The sequence below is a fragment of the Polypterus senegalus genome, chromosome 15 (assembly GCF_016835505.1).
Source record: "Polypterus senegalus isolate Bchr_013 chromosome 15, ASM1683550v1, whole genome shotgun sequence".
NCBI lineage: Eukaryota > Metazoa > Chordata > Cladistia > Polypteriformes > Polypteridae > Polypterus > Polypterus senegalus.
In genome coordinates, this window is record NC_053168.1 from 37,987,399 (window position 1) to 38,005,148 (window position 17,750).

The 17,750-nt window shown below is 39.0% G+C and overlaps 1 protein-coding gene across 5 annotated transcripts in view; it reads right to left on the reverse strand.

Moving 5' to 3' along the window:
• sept7a (septin 7a) overlaps window positions 1-17,750 on the reverse strand; it is a 132,494-nt gene that overhangs the window by 88,157 nt on the left and 26,587 nt on the right. The window contains exon 1 of one of the 5 annotated variants that reach the window (XM_039737693.1): window positions 5,617-5,649. The exons of the other annotated variants lie outside the window; for them this stretch is intronic. Coding sequence (XP_039593627.1) covers window positions 5,617-5,637 — 21 coding nt within the window. The 5' untranslated portion in view covers window positions 5,638-5,649. Of the gene's footprint in view, window positions 1-5,616; window positions 5,650-17,750 lie in introns of those variants that run through there. 5 annotated transcript variants of the gene reach the window in all.

Here is a 17,750-nt window from a genome sequence, read left to right on the forward strand (position 1 = left end):
TCGTATACAATGCCAGCGCCTCTTAAAAGAAGTTTACTCAAGCCACAGTCAACAAGTAGTAGGCCGTTATGACATTTTGTTTGTTGGACCCACGAATTGCACAACACTTCCACATCTTCCTATACACTCATATACAGTGGTGTGAAAAACTATTTGCCCCCTTCCTCATTTCTTATTCTTTTGCATGTTTGTCACACAAAATGTTTCTGATCATCAAACACATTTAACCATTAGTCAAATATAACACAAGTAAACACAAAATGCAGTTTTTAAATGATGGTTTTATTATTTAGGAGAAAAAATCCAAACCTACATGGCCCTGTGTGAAAAGGTAATTGCCCCCTGAACCTAATAACTGGTTGGGCCACCCTTAGCAGCAATAACTGCAATCAAGCGTTATGATAACTTGCAATGAGTCTTTACAGCTCTGGAGGAATTTTGGCCCACTCATCTTTGCAGAATTGTTGTAATTCAGCTTTATTTGAGGGGTTTCTAGCATGAACCGCCTTTTTAAGGTCATGCCATAGCATCTCAATTGGATTCAGGTCAGGACTTTGACTAGGCCACTCCAAAGTCTTCATTTTGTTTTTCTTCAGCCATTCAGAGGTGGATTTGCTGGTGTGTTTTGGGTCATTGTCCTGTTGCAGCACCCAAGATCGCTTCAGCTTGAGTTGACGATCAGATGGCCGGACATTCTCCTTCAGGATTTTTTGTTAGACAGTAGAATTCATGGTTCCATCTATCACAGCAAGCCTTCCAGGTCCTGAAGCAGCAAAACAACCCCAGACCATCACACTACCACCACCATATTTTACTGTTGGTATGATGTTCTTTTCTGAAATGCTGTGTTCCTTTTAAGCCAGATGTAACGGGACATTTGCCTTCCAAAAAGTTCAACTTTTGTCTCATCAGTCCACAAGGTATTTTCCCAAAAGTCTTGGCAATCATTGAGATATTTCTTAGCAAAATTGAGACGAGCCCTAATGTTCTTTTGCTTAACAGTGGTTTGCGTCTTGGAAATCTGCCATGCAGGCCGTTTTGCCCAGTCTCTCTCTTATGGTGGAGTCGTGAACACTGACCTTAATTGAGGTAAGTGAGGCCTGCAGTTCTTTAGACGTTGTCCTGGGGTCTTTGTGACCTCTCGGATGAGTCGCCTCTGCGCTCTTGGGGTAATTTTGGTCGGCCGGCCACTCCTGGGAAGGTTCACCACTGTTCCATGTTTTTGCCATTTGTGGATAATGGCTCTCACTGTGGTTCGCTGCAGTCCCAAAGCTTTAGAAATGGCTTTATAACCTTTACCAAACTGATAGATCTCAATTACTTCTGTTCTCATTTGTTCCTGAATTTCTTTGGATCTTGGCATGATGTCTAGCTTTTGAGGTGCTTTTGGTCTACTTCTCTGTGTCAGGCAGCTCCTATTTAAGTGATTTCTTGATTGAAACAGGTGTGGCAGTAATCAGGCCTGGGGGTGGCTACGGAAATTGAACTCAGGTGTGATACACCACAGTTAGGTTATTTTTGAACAAGGGGCAATTACTTTTTCACACAGGGCCATGTAGGTTTGGATTTTTTCTCCCTAAATAAAAACCATCATTTAAAAACTGCATTTTGTGTTTACTTGTGTTATATTTGACTAATGGTTAAATGTGTTTGATGATCAGAAACATTTTGTGTGACAAACATGCAAAAGAATAAGAAATCAGGAAGGGGGCAAATAGTTTTTCACACCACTGTACATAATGAGGTCTAGTACATTCCTGAAATATAGCCATGGAATGTTAATGGATCAGGTCTCCTGGCATGTGTGACTCCAGCTTTGTTTACATATGCCCTTGACTACTTACACCTACATGCCTGGGATAAATACAGTATTTGATAAGGACATCTTTTTAGGTTGTGTCAAAGCAATATTTCACATAAGTTTCTGTATCATGTGCATTTGGTTTGATCCAAATAGGCCTGTAAGAACTAATCAATGTCATCATAATAATCAGTGATAAATAGAGTTACCAATACATTTATGTGAGAGCTTCAGTTTCAATTAGGGATTGAAGGAACCTGCATGGTTAAATTTAATAAAGAAGGCTAATCCTGGGGTGCTTTCAAATAAAAAAAAAAAAAACTTTTCCACTTTTTTCTTATTAAGGAATTAGCTCTGAGCAAAGAAAAACATGATTAATACATGTTTCAAGAACAAAATGATGTGACCAATCAACTGTCAGTAGCAATCATTTACCTTATAGTGTTCCACATTTAAAAGTATAATTTATATAAAATACAGGATTACTTGAATCACACAAAACACACCTCATAATACTTATGCAGAAATATATTAAGTTGCAGCTCTGTACTGTTATAAGGAAAGTGTCTTCTTTATATTAAGTTGTATCTGAAAAGGACCTGAAATTGCCACAAGTACATACATACATGCACCCTGCTATTCATTTACTTTTGATGACACTTGTATTTAGTATTGCATAGAACAAAATTAAATGACAGTTGACTATCTGACCACATTAAAAAAATAAATAAATAAAATTGCTCTCTGCTTTCCACAATGTGCTACACTCTTATACACCAACATAAGTTACAAATATTTATCTCAAAAGCCATAGATAACAGGGTAAAAGTTCTTTTATTAAATTATTCACCTTGCTTTCAAGTTTTTCAAAGCCCAACGGTAATGTCATCACAGCGTACAACCTGTGACAAACAAGTCAGCCACTGGGCATATTCATTTTTTTTTTTTTTTTAATTCACTTTTCCCAGGCCCTCAGAGTGCAAACTGTCCCGTTATTGAGAAATGCATTTAAACTGCACTCTTTGCATGGTCTGCATGGGTTTTCCCCAAACTAGTCATAGGTTCCTCTGCACATACTATATATTACTTTTATTTTTTAATTGACTTAAGTTTATTGTATGTTGGGATTACAGACCACTTCAGATTGGCCTCATGAGAGTGTGTGTGTGTGTGAATGTGTCCTGCAACTGAAGGTCCAAAAGCACAGTGATATACAGAAAATATTTTAGAAAATAGTTTGGCAGGCGAGTGTGTTTTTTTTTTTTATATTGGGGATATATGAGAAAATACTTAGTTATCGGAAATAATGAACTCCATTATTTAATTAATAATTCACTTTAATTTTTTGCTGTCCCAGTCATATTCCATAACTGATAGCTGAGACAGATTTGGTTCCTTAGCGATTTTACAGCTTTCACTCCATTGCTGAAAGTCTGTATAATTCTGCAAAGTGATCTACTTGATTGCAATTGTTGAACTAATTTAGTTGTGCCAAACTTATTTGCTTTTAATCCACATTAAAATAACTTTTTCATTACAAACTTTCAGTCACCAATTCAGACACTTTTAAAATCCTTCCAAACAGCAGATATTTTCTTCAGCAGTTTCCACTTTTTGCATTCTGTCAGCATTGCGCACCCCATCAGTTTAACTTATTCTACGTCACAAAATATTGTTTCTTTGTATCAGTATACTGCTGCTGGATTATGTGAATTTCCCCTTGGGATTAATAAAGTATCTATTTATCTAAAACTGGCAGCCCAATCGGCTAGTTACTAGCCAATTGACGGTTTCACAACAAGGAAAAACCACCCAATTTTGATCAAAAGCTAAGTGATTCGTTCAATTATTGATCAGCTAATATATTCTCTATATACTGATGTAAATATACATCGCACAAGAGCAAACTTCACAAACCTGACTTGAAAATATGTTACGACAGTTTGTGCAAATGAAAATCTCATGGTATTCAGTAATACATTTGGCAATGATCAAGAATAATTTTTGAATCTTTATTTTTAGCATTGATTTTAAGCAGTATTTAGTTATTGGAGAGAAAATGTCAGTGAATAACTTTTTAATGTCAACACGATAGATAAAAAAGTACTTTATGATGATCATATTATTTAAAAACCCTATACTTAAATCACCCACCAAGCTAATAAAAACTCCTACATTTGTTATTACATTAGGGCGGGCTGGGGGGGATGGAGTCCCGCTTTGTTACACTTGAAATTCTAGCCTTGTATGTATTACTTATGTCACTTTATTGACCAAGAGTAATGTTACTCATATTTTGAAATATGAATGGGAACAGATAATGTAAATATGGTAGGTTGAAGAGCAAAGGACTCGTTTTTACTTTGCATCTGGTAAGAAATCACTCTTTTACAGTTACCTGTAAAAATGAACTCAATACAGGAATACAACCATGATGTGGGAGCAAATGAAAACAAAACACATTGAACTAACAGCCCTCACTCACACTTGAGGATAAGCTAGCAGCACTCTCAATGTCACTTTCTCTTGGCAGTTCAAAATCCTTATCCAAAAGTACAGAGTCATAGTCATCAACAATATGCAAAACTTCTTTTGAAAAGCATTTCTCTTGATGTTAGCAACAGCCAGTAATTGATTTAACACTTCATTTTAAAGTCTCTATTGTCACTTAGCGGATAAAAATCAAACAAATTCTTTGGAACTTTTCTTAACAATGGTTTCAGCATTATAGCCCTTGATGTCGACAACAGCTTTGAAAGTGTTAGGACTGACCTTAAAGTTAATAATAATAAAACAATGCTTGCACTTTTTTTACAATTGTTGCTTTTTTAAAAAAAGCTAATTAATCAAAAAAAGTATCTGATCAGTAAAACAATTAGTTGCATTGATAAATCAAACTATATTTAACAGTTTCATGTTATGACCTCACATTGATAAAATGGTTACTTTTTGTACTCTCATTCTATGAGCAATTAGAACATTAAGAAACGTTTTGATAAGAGGAAGCCATTAGGCCCAAGAAGTTTGCTAATCAAATCTATCTAACCTCTCCAAATTACTGACTGGAAGATTACAGGTGAAGAACAACTCCAATTCAGATCATTTCCATCTCTAGTACAGTATCTTTATATAATCAACTTCTCTTACCTAAAGTTTATGTTGAAATAATAAGGCAAAGTAGCAAATCACAAAAGCCATTTTAAAAGGGCAGACATTTTGTCTTTAAAAGTCCATGCTCTTGCTAAAGTTAGAAAGGTTGTGTGTTCAGTCACAGAAGGAAATAATGCACAAAACCTGTAGAACACCGATCAGAAGCAAGAAATCCAACTGTAAAGGCTATGCTCCAGCAAAACCATATGAACCTGTCCATTTATGTTTAGACCAAAGAATCTGTCTTGGCATTAGAACTGGGTGCTTCATCATCACTTTCACACTTACTGTACGATGATAAAATCACCTGTCCGTTTGCTTGAAGTTTAATGAAACAAAATAAACAAACATTCTCCTCCTCAAAAAATACTTGAATAACAGGAAAACGCATATAAAGAAAGCGTGTTGTTGCTAATTTATATATAATAGTGACTTGATGGTTTTTATACTACAAAGTTTCTGTTGTTTTGCGAAAGGGTACTTTTTTACAGTAATTTTTAAATTTTATATACTTTGAATTACAAAAAAAATTTGGAAAATTATGTTGAAAATGGCATTAGGTATAAAGTTTGCTTCTAAACAGGAACCCATCTTAATAAGAAACAGACTGCTATGAAAATTTGAGCTATTATGAATTAGGAACATTAAAGTGTCATGATACTTACAGCTACTTTGGAAGGCATCATTTCAGCATTGCAGAACCAGGGAAAAAGTGACCAAAATCAATATATTCATGAGCCATATCCATATTCCACATATGGAGCAACAAAAGCCATACAGGAAATGGGGGGCAGGGAGAGAGAGGAGAAAAAAAAACAAAACATAACTTTAATAAAAAGAATACATATTGTATACTCAAATTAAAACCATAAATTTTATGCTTATTAAAAACATTTACAATTAACATCTACCTTTTAAAACGCACAAAAAAAGCTGAGAAAACAGCAACAATTCTCTATCAAATGCAAATGTTCTAGCAATCAAATTTTATTGCCCCATTTTTGTTTAAATTATACACAATCTACAAATATAAATAGACCCTAATGTTCTAAACAGCTGACAATTAAAAGCCCTTTCCATGTAGTTTATATGTATAAGAAATCAAGTTTTTCTTATTTAAAATCACTATACAGTAGCCATTTGTAAATACTCATTTTCTTATAACCAATTAAGTCAAGACCAAACAAATCCTGCAGTTTAGTTAAATTGGTTAAACTAAATTTCACAATAAGCGGTCAATATTTGAGTTGGGGAGTCAATTCTCCCCCTTCACAACTGTGTGGTCATAAGGGATGAAGTTGGCTTTGTGTACCTTTCAATCCTCACTAAGTACATGCCAGCAAACAGAAACGCAGAGCACTACTGAGGACAACACACAAGGTGGGGTTACATGAGATGAATCAGCTACTTCTCCATAGCATTTTGCTGCATGAAATGAACAGGCAACCTCTGAGCATCTTTGAATGTATACTAGTAAGTGCCAGTGAGCAAATATAAATACCTTCAAGCAGAGACACAGAGTTTTAACAGGGGGTATCTGAAATAAATTAACAGTGCTATTTGTCCCCTTGTACAAGTGTTACATGTACAATACAAACAATACTATTAAAGGAGTTTTACATGTGAAACCACTGCATAAATCTTGGATCTGTTTTTGTCAACAGTACTATGTGAGAACTCCCACAAGTGAATAAAAACATATCCTTCCCTGTGAAAAGTAGTACTAGGATTATGTGATAAAATTATTTCCTCATTCCTTTTGTTGTCACAAGCATGCATCAGAAACATGTAAGACATGTTTTCTTTTATCAAAATTCAAAGAGGACATTGTGGAGCTGACCCGGACACAGACAGGCGGACATGTTGATTTTTACCACCACACGTTTATTTAAACTATAAATATTTACAAATATAAAGTCCAGTGCACAAACCCCAACTCAGTCCTGGCCACTCAATGCCTTTCTTCGGGCCGCCTCCACACTCTCTCTGCCTCGTCCTTCTTCCGCCCGACTCCAGCCCTGAATGAATGGAGACGGCCCCTTTTATGCAGTCCCCGGATGAGCCCCAGGTGTTCCCGGCATTCCTCCCTTGGCCACGCCCCAGGGTGGCGGAAGTGCCGGCTGTCCTCCCGGCAGCTCTCCAGGTGCCGTCCTAAATCTTCCCCCCAGCACTTCCTGGTGTGGCGGAAGTGCTGGGGTAACAGGTCCCCAAGGCATTGGGGCGCCTCCTGGCGGTGACCACGGGCCCCTACAGGGTGGAGCTTCCATGCCCTGTACCCGTGGCCCCAAGAGCAACCAGGAAGGCGGCCCCCACGTGATCCAGGGTAGGCTTTGACCCTCTTCCGGTCCCTCACGGCATCCCGGCCGGGTCGTTGCCCCTGGAATCCCCGACAACATATTCGGTAAGTTTTTAGGCTTTTACTTTCTGGTGCATTGTGCCACATTGTTTTCACTGTAAAGTGCCCATGCAGGTTGGAAATTTTTAAAAATGTATTGGAAACGTTTGACTTTAGAAAACCATTTTGAGTGGTATATGCATATACACTATATTTGTGAAGAAATAACATCAAGTTGTAAAAACACGAAACTTATCCTTTAATATGTAAGAATGTAAATGAATTGAGATTACTATTAAAGGATTAGTTTTTTTGCAAATAAAAAAAAAAGTGATGACAAGTCTTACTTGTGGCTGAAACCTTTAAAAGGTGGACTGTTGTACTTTAAGTGCAAGAGGAGTAGAAGTGATGATTAGAAGTTTCCCCATAAAATAAATTCAAATGCTTTCTGTGGAGCTTAGTCAATAGCTATGGGGAGCAGCACCAAACCAGCACAGGAAGCAGGTGTAAAGCCTTACTCGCCGGCAGTGTCACTATCCATTAAATTTTTGTTCCTTACAGTACATCACTGTACAATCTTTCTTCTTTAATTATTAATACTAACATACAGATCATATGAGGCAGAATGAACAGTATCTGCATTTTTCAAATGATCAATTATTCAAATAAATTGTTTTCAGTAACTCAAACATAGTATTTTAAATGGGTAATATATGTACAGGGTGGTCCAGATCTAACTATGCAGATCCAGATTGTCTGGATGACTTTGATTTATGCGGGGACGATTCCAGTTTGGTGCGAAGATGATTCTTCATGCCGTCAGTTTGCATGCTTCTCGATGGTCTGGGGATTTTTCGGGTGATTATCTATTTAATAAAAACTTAGTAAGTTATAGCGTAATGAAAATTGCATAATTAGATCTGGACCACCCTATAGAATGGCATGCAAATGTCTGTTACTGTGAATAACTTAGTGAGCAGAGGATGAACTGATCACCAAAAGGCATAAAATTAAAAACGTTTAGTGCAAGATTAGTGTATTTATTTTATTTGGTACAATTGTACAGTGAAAAAAGTAGCACCAAGTTTGGGCACCCCAATACACTGCGTTCCAAATTATTATGCAAATGATATTTTTCTCTGATTTTCCTAAATAGTCGATGCAAGTGGAACTCAGCAAAATTTTTGAGTCATCAACCATTAGAGTGTAATTTGAATGTTACTGAACAAACCTCCTAATGATAACGGTATGTTTTTCAAAAATAAACTTAAAATGCACTGTTCCAAATTATTACGCACAAAAGAGTTTCAAAACATTTTATAGGTTATAAAGAACTGAAAATGGTCATTTGTTGAATTTGCAGCATTACGAGGTCATATTTACTGAAATCAAAAGCTACTTCAATCAAAAACATTTTAACAGGTCAAGTTAAATATTAACATAGGACCCCTTATTTGATAGAAGCTTCACAATTCTTGCATCCATTGAACTTGTGAGTTTTTGGAGAGTTTCTGCATGAATTTCTTTGCAGGATGTCAGAATAGTCTCACAGAGCTACTGTTTGGATGTAAACTGCCTCCCACCCTCATAGATCTTTTGCTTGAAAATGCTCCAAAAGTTCTCAATAGGATTGAGGTCAGGGGAGGATGGGGGCCACACCTGAGTTTCTCTCCTTTTATGCCGATAGCAACAATGATGCAGAGGTATTTTTTGCAGCATGAGATGGTGCATGGTCATGCACGAAGATGATTTTGTTATGGAAAGCACGGTTCTTCTTTTTGTACCATGGAAGAAAGTGGTCAGTCAGAAACTCCACATACTTTTCCGAGGTAATTTTCACCCCTTCAAGGACCCTAAAGGGGCCGACCAGCTCTCTCCCCATTATTCCGGTCCAAAACATGACTCTGCCACCTCCTTGCTGATGTCGCAGCTTTGTTGGGACATGGTGGCCGTCCACCAACCATCCACCACTCCATCCATCTGGACCATCCAGTGTTGCATGGCACTCATCTGTAAGCAACACTGTTTGAAAATTAGTCCTCATGTAGTTCTGGGCACACTGCAGCCATTTCTACTTGTGAGCATTGGTTAGGGGTAGTCAAATAGAAGGTTTATGCATAACTACGATCCACTGGAGGATCCTGCTCCTTGATGTTCGCGGGACTCGAGAGGCACCAGCAGCTTCAAATACCTGTTTGCTGCTTGGTAATGGCGTTTTAGCAGCTGCTCACTTAATCCAGTGCATTTGTCTGACAGAAACCTTCCTCATTTTGCGTTTTTCTGCAGTTCTGAGTCAACCACAAATCTTAACAGTACGATGATCACACTTAAGTTTTCGTGAAATATCTAAGGTTTTCATACCTTGTCCAAGGCATTCAACTATTTCATGCTTTTCGGCAGGAGAGAGATCCTTTTTCTTTCCCTTATTGCTTGAAAATGGTGGTCTGCTTAATAATGTGGAACATCCTTCTTTAGTAGTTTTTCCTTTAATTGGGCTCACCTGGCAAACTAATTATCACAGGTGTCCGAGATTGATTTCAGTGATCAAAAGAGCCCTGAGACACAATACCATCCATGAGTTTAATTGAAAAACAAAATATTTAATCTTCATGACACTTAAATACAATTTGCATAATAATTTGGAACGCAGTGTATATCTGAGGTCTCAGACCTTAATTAGCTTGTTATGGTTTGTTGATAGTCATCATTAGGAAACCCAAAACTGCTAAACTGTATAAATTCTTGGACTACTCAAACCTTGTTCAAACAATCACCAACCATAAGCTTCTCTGAGCAGCTGCCTAACACTCTGAAAAATAAAAGAACAGATGTTCACAACGCAGGAGAAAGCTACAAGAAGTTAGCAAAGAGTTTTCAGGTGGCAGTTTCCTAAGTTTGTAATGATACTAAGAAATAGCAGTTACTGTAACAGGAACAGTGGAGGTCAAGCTGAGGTCTGGAAAGCCAAGAAAACTTTCTGAAAGCACTGCTCATTAGATTGCTAGAAAGGCAAATAAAAAACCCCACCTTACTGCAAAAGACCTTCATGAAGATTTAACACACTTTGGAGTGGTGGTGCACTGTAATACTAACGCGTCCTGTGGACTGATGAACTCAAAATAGAACTTTTTGGCCACAATGTGCAAAGGTTATGTTTGGACAAAAATGGGTTTCAAATTCCAGCTAGGACTGAGGTCATTCTATAGTTCATCTCCTCATCTTATTCGAGATCTACCAGCTGGGCGCATTACGTTTCACTATATTTCCACTTGGGGACTAAAAGCATAAATGTCTATCTACACGCCATTCTGATGGACACATTTGAGTTTGGCGAAAGCCCGTAGAACACTACTTATTGCACTGTACAGTTCCTATTGTAAAGTTTGGAGGTGAAGGAATAATGGTCTAGGCTATGCCCCTTTGTCCCAATGAAGGGTACTTGGAATGCTGCAGCATACAAAGACATTTTGGACAATTGTATGCTTTGAAATTTGTGTCAACAGTTTGGGAAAGGCCCTTTTCTGTTCTACATGACTGTGCCTCAGAGCTATTGTTGGTTCAATGCTAACATTTTAACTTGAATACCAGTACTAAAACGATACCAAACCAATAACTTCTTATTTTTCACAGAATAAATTGCATATGTAATGTTTTTTTCACCCAAAAAAAGCATTGACAAAACTGAACACTGACTGTAGTAACAGAATTGTGGTGTATTTATTTAAATTTTGTAATAATCACAACAAGGAAGGGAAGAACAACATAGATGTACATTATGGTGACTGATATTACTGATGAATTCTGGTGAGACACTTTACACAGCACTAAATGAGCCTGACCCATCAACCTTGCTCATATCACATGATGCTCAAACCCGCCACATCACTCGACCCATGAAGGAAAGCCTAAAGCTTTTTAGTCACTTTCCAACCTGACTGATTTCCCTGTAGTGTCTGTCTCCCACTTTAGTGTAACTGCTCTGAAAAGTACAGCTCCTTCCCTGTCTCTCTTCTATTTACAAGTGCTGCTGCAGCATATTGCGTTGTTTCCTCTTGTACTCACATGCACTGCTCCCCCACACCGAGTTGTTCTGTTTTAGCTATGCAGTTAATGCAGTCCAGCAAATTCTTGTTCTCACCACAATTTTTGACTCCTCTTCTTTCATGCACCTTCCACAAATTGACTTTAGACTCTTGTGATACATACACTTTCCTCCTCTCTGCCCTCCACTGCTAGTCACACAGACCGAGTACTGATATGGAGTTGGATTATTGCCAAAAGTCCATATGCAAGAACCACGCATTTGCATCTAACTTCATACAACCCTTGCAAAGAATTGGCACACATGGTCTGTGCTCAGTGCTTTTTTTATTATTATTATTAAAAAAAACAAAAGACATTTTCATGGAGTAAGATCAAATGTTGCAAAATGCTGGAATAATACCATTTTAAAAATCTGGTAGTTTGGTACTTTACCACTGGTACCGCACAACACTAAAGTGTACTCAAAGCAAGGGCCATCAAGACATGGTTTGACGAGTTTGATGTAGAGGAAGTTGAGTGTCCTGGAGGTGATGGTTTTACTCATGAATATTATAAGAAACTAGACATTAAGCCCGTTACAATAACGGGCGCTAGAACAGTAGTGCATAAACATTAGTAAGAACAGTCTATATTAAATGGCAAGGACCTTGACCTCATTCTGTTTCTTGTCTTAATTTTTTTTTGTCAAAAATATTTTTGTAAGAAGCCTAAAGTAAAATAATAATAAAAATAGAAACGTATGACAATACAGTAAGTATAATTATTTCCTTAGTGTAAACCTTATCTGAAGAAGATATTTAGGAAAAATTTTCTGTTTTTTTACCTCATGAAATGTTTCTATAAAATTTCATTACAGACAACATTTCTTGTAAATATTCTGTCTGAGTTTGGCAAGAGTTTGCCTTGTTCAGGACCATCTACAACCTTGACAACATCATCTGGATAACTTCTAACTCTTGATAATGCAACATATAACTGACCGTGGCTGAATACTGGTTCTGGCAAGTAAATGCCAACTTTTTGTAAGGTTTGCTCTTCTGAGTCTCTCTCTTTTAGCGTTTTTCTGACGCTCATTTTCTTTTTCTTCAATCAATCTATTTGTTAGTATTTTTTTTTGTCTTTCAGCCTTTCTTTTGTTGATGTTTACTTGTTGAGCTGACCGTTCTTCCAGGAGATGTTACTTATATAGGATTTGATTGACTGTGTCTTTTGTCCTACTTGACGTGTCCTTTTTTTTTTTGGGAGGCATGTTGTTAGTAGATATGTCCGTAATATTTTCTCTTACAGTAATACTGGCTTGTATGTGGCTGTAATATGCGTCAGTGTATTGTGTGCCTTTAAATTTCTCTCGCAGTAATACTGGTTTGTATTTCCGTAAAATGCCTGTAATTTTCACTGACAGTAATACTGGCTTTGATGTCCGTAATATGACTTTCATTTTCTGTCACAACAGTGGCCAATCAGCAGAGTGTCCCCAGCAACTGATGTAATGTGTGGCATGCAGTTGATAATCATGACTGTGTCGTCTCCCCAGCAAGTACTGTGCAGTTCCCCAGCAAGTATTTTAATCTGTGCTGGCGTGTAGCTGATTATTGAATGTGTGGCGTCTTCCCCAGCAACGGATTTTATGTGCGTGGCCGCGACTACCTAATCAGCACTCTCCCAGCAATTATGTCTTTTATTTGCTTATCATGCGCTGCCGCGGCAAGGCCATTCACTGTGTGCCCAGCTTTCAGTGTGTGTGCGACCAAGGTGCCAAGCGCATGGGCGGTGCACGGTGCGATGTGCGTCGCGGGCCCGCACATGCACACATCACCAGAAGACACACACACAGACACCTGGACGCACACAGGGCTTTTATTAAAGAGGATCATGCGCTGCCGCGGCAAGGCCATTCACTGTGTGCCCAGCTTCCAGTGTGTGTGCTTTATTTGCTTATTATGCGCTGCCGCAGATAGGTCATTCACTGTGTTCCCAGCTTCGAGTGTGTGTGTGCGACCAAGGTGCCGTGCGCATGGGCGGGGCACGGTGCCATGTGCCGGCCCGGCACATGCACACTTCACCAGAAGACACACACACACGGACACCTGGACGCACACAGGGCTTTTATTAAAGAGGATATGCAGGCCAGCTTATACCTCACCGCTGTGATATTTTTAATGAAGTGATTTTAAATGCACACTATCCTAAAGAAATGCTTGAAGCGATTGTGGTCACGGTCCCCAAACCAAGCAAACCATCTTCATCTCCTGCAAATGTGCAGCCTATTTCTTTGCTAAATACTGATGTGAAAATATATGCTAAGATTACTGCCTCAAGATTAGCTTTGATTCTGCCCAGACAGCACAAAACGTTTCATTGATATCATTAGATCTGTACTCATTCTTTTATTAGATCTTGATGCAGAAAAAAACATTTGATTGTGTTCCTTGCTTATATTTGTTTGAATTTCTAAGTAAATTTAATCTCAAAGGACCTATCTGTAAAGCCATTCTTTTATTATATTCAAAATCTTGAGCTAGAGTTTTTACAGAGAGGTTGCTGTCAGCCCCCTTTGATATTTCAAACAGGACTAGACAGGATTGCCTTATCTCGCCTTTAATACTGGCTCTCATTATGAAGCCTTTTGCCGAACACATTCATTCTAATCCGGGAATTCAGGGTGTTCAGATTAGACCTGCAGAACATATGATTAGAATTTATGCAGATAATGTTCTAATTGCATTAACAGATTCTTTTCACTCCATGGAATCGCTTCAAAAAGTTATGACTAATTTTACAGCTTGTTCTCATAAGATTAATGAAACAAAGCATCAGGTCCTTAGTAAAACCATTTCTGCCTCTTTCAACAATGAAATGAAACAATGAAAGCTAAATTTAAATACGATTGGGTAGAATATTTCAATATCATACTTGGGTATATCATTAAATCCATACAAGAAACTAATAAATATTAATTTCCTAAAGTAATCAAGTAACATTAATAAAGATTTTACACCCACTGTCATTATCATGGGTAGACAGAATTTTAGTAACAAAAATGATTACACTTCCAAAAAATGTATATTATTTTTGCACTATTCCTTTTTTGTTTCCTAGCAAAGTTATAGAAACTTGAAAAAAGATATACAGGCAGTCCCCGGGTTACGTACGAGATAAGGACTGTCAGTTTGTACTTAAGTTGAATTTGTATGTAAGTTGGAACAGGTACATTATTTTAATAAATGCTATTGTTGACCGAGTGTAACCAAGTGCTCTGCCAATGAATGATGGAGTTTCACCCCTCTCTGACCTTTTTATTATTTCTACTTTATTTTCAATGGTGATGGTTTTTCTCTTTGCTGTATCACCAGCACTTGTATCAGATTTGTGTTTCAGAGATATTCTTGAAGGGTGAAGACAAAAGGTTAAGATGAGCTCTTCTGCAGAGCACTGTACACACCATTACATGTCTGATGTACTGACAAGAGACAACTACCTGCTATGTGCGCAACAGCAAGGGAATGGGGGCAGCATGAACACGGTGCAGCCAAAGGCGGGTAGTGAATCGCCAACCACCGCCCCCATTCAACAGGCAGCCACCCTACAATGCTACCCCCCGCCACCCCATTCACCCTCAATGGCCTCCGTTCAGCCACAACCAGGTCACCGCTGGCAGCATTACCAGCCGCCCTACGAGAAAGAACAGGGCAGCCGTGTGTGGTGGGCGGGCCGTGAAACGGCCCCCTCCACTCCATCCAGCCTGCGTCCAGTCAGGAGCAGTAGCTGCAGCGGCGTAGTGGGCAGGAAGAGAACTGCCCCATCAAACCTCCGTCCTGCACACGAGCGATAGCTGTGGCCCTGGTGACTATGGAGCATGGGTCAATGCTTGCTGCCGGAAGCTGCCCGAGGGACACTACACTGCACAAGCAGCAAAATCACCCCCCTCCAACCACCGCTTGCAGCGTCCTCAGGCCGAAACTGTATCCTTTTAATTTTCCTCCCGCCGCTAATACACATGAGAGGGGAGCACATCGGCAAAACGAAACCTCTGAAGAAACAAAGTTGCTTAGCTGCTAAAACACAAGCGCAAGGACATCAGCAAAACAAAACCTCCTAGGAGAGAGATGCCCTGAGTAGCTCCTTACCTGACAACTACTGCTGGGTGGTATACCGGTTCATACCGAAAACAGTTTTTCATTTTTGTTATATGGATTTTTGTTATACCGCAACAACTGCCTAAACGACGTTCAGAACGTGGCGCAGCAGGAAACTGTTCAAGGGGGGTCCTTTTTCACTGCTACACTGCTAATCACATACAACAGTGTACATGCATTAGTGAAAGTGTTGCACGGGGGCTCTTTTTCACTGCCACACCGCTAAATAGGCATGCATTGGAGTACATGTCTGGGGGAACAGTTGCGTGCAGGTTGCACTGCTGCCTCACAGCAAGGGGGTCTCCGGTGTAAACTGCCTTGTTTTGTTATGCTATATTGACCCTGCTAGTGTATGTGTTGCTTGTATTTACCCTGCAATGTGCTGGCATTCAGGATTTGCTCCTGCCTCGCACACAATGCTTGCTGGGATAGGCGCAACCCTGAATGGATAGCATAATTAAACATGTATAACAAAGATTTTTTTAAAGTTCTGAACATTCCGTGGGCTAAGTTTATAACTAGTTTTAATTTTACAAAAGACGTTTATCGTGTGGCGATTGGTTAGATGGAGAAAGAAAAAGGAAGGTTAGGAGCTGAGGGTTTGGTACATCAGACAGACAGCACGTATGCAATAAAGAAAGCCCGCTCAGAAGAACATCCATTGAATTCTGTGTTTGTGTCTCCGACCACCAGATAACAAACCCAACATTTACACAATATTGAAGTTAAACCTGTGCGATACCCATTCATACATCCAGTTTTTTGGAGCCTTCTCACACCTGACAAAGTTCTCTACACTGAACATACACCTGGGAACCCCTTACTGCGAGGGAGCAGCACTACCGCCACACTACTGTACATGTTTAATACATGCTTTAATGCATTTCATCATGAAAATGATATCAAGTATATATTTTAGCATTCTAAATTTTCAGAGGGCAGGAATATCATGAAGTGAATGGATTCTGTGTGGTGATCGCTGCTGGCGAGGCCTCCTCTTAGTGCGGAGGAAGTCAGTTTAAGAAGCGTAGTCATTAACAACCGAGTCGGGGAACACAACACAAAGCATTTAATGTGCTACATTGACTTATGACGGGGTTTGAGAAAATCTGGTAAATTAAACATTGATTTTAGGATGAAATTTAGTTTACGACATTCGACTTTAATTATAAAATAAACTATGAGAATAAAGGGGAAATGTTGACTTTAATCTTGACATAAGCATCAAAATTAAAGTGGAAATGTCAAAAATAAAGTCAACAAGTCGACGTCTTGACATATAGTTTTTCCTCCATGTCCGTATTTTTTTTTCCTTCACCATGGCCCTAATACGATTCAGTAGGGCTATACCATAAATCTATACTAATAAAAGGCAAAGCCCTCACTGACTCACTCACTTATCACTAATTCTCCAACTTCCTGTGTAGGTAGAAGGCTGAAATTTGGCAGGCTCATTCCTTACAGCTTACTTACAAAAGTTGGGCAGGTTTCATTTTGAAATTCTACGCGTAATGGTCATAACCGGAAGCTATTTTTCTCCATTTACTGTAATGGAGTTGAGCTCGAGAGCCGGGGGCGGAGTTTCGTGTGACATCATCACGCCTCCCACGTAATCACGTGAACTGACTGTCGATGCAGTACATAGAAAACCAGGAAGAGCTCCAAAAAGCGCTGAAGAAAACATGCATTATATAATTGAGAAGGCAGCGAAACAATAAGAAGCGAGCGAGTGACATATACAACCATATTCATGAGTGCTGCTACTTCGGAAACAAAGCACGGTGTAAACCTAAAGTTTAAACTAAGTTCATAGACAGGCTGCCGCTGGCGTTTGTCATGCCCACGGGTAATGCGGGATACAAGTTTAATGAGAGGACGCAGGATATAAACGAGAGTTTTGATCACTTTGTAACTAAGTTAAAATTGCAGGTGAATGGCTGTGCTTATGCAAATTCCAAGAGACTGTGTATGTGGGGGATTGACAGTTAAGGCGGGTGGAGGAGTCGCATCATCATCTCCCCTCCCATTCACCTCATTTCGCTCTGAGCTGAGCTCCGCAGCTAACGCAAATGCAGTGTTACGGAAGCGAGTTTGTGACACTGCCACCAAATAGTCACAGAAAAATCCACAAGTTAATACACACGCTGTCTCTACAATTTCTCCACACTGAATCCTCCAGGCACTACTTACAAAAGGTTACATTTACAATCGTGTTACGTTATTTTTAAAATGTTTCCTTTTCTTAGCACAAGCACAGCTGAGAAACTTCGATGCATGTGCTCCA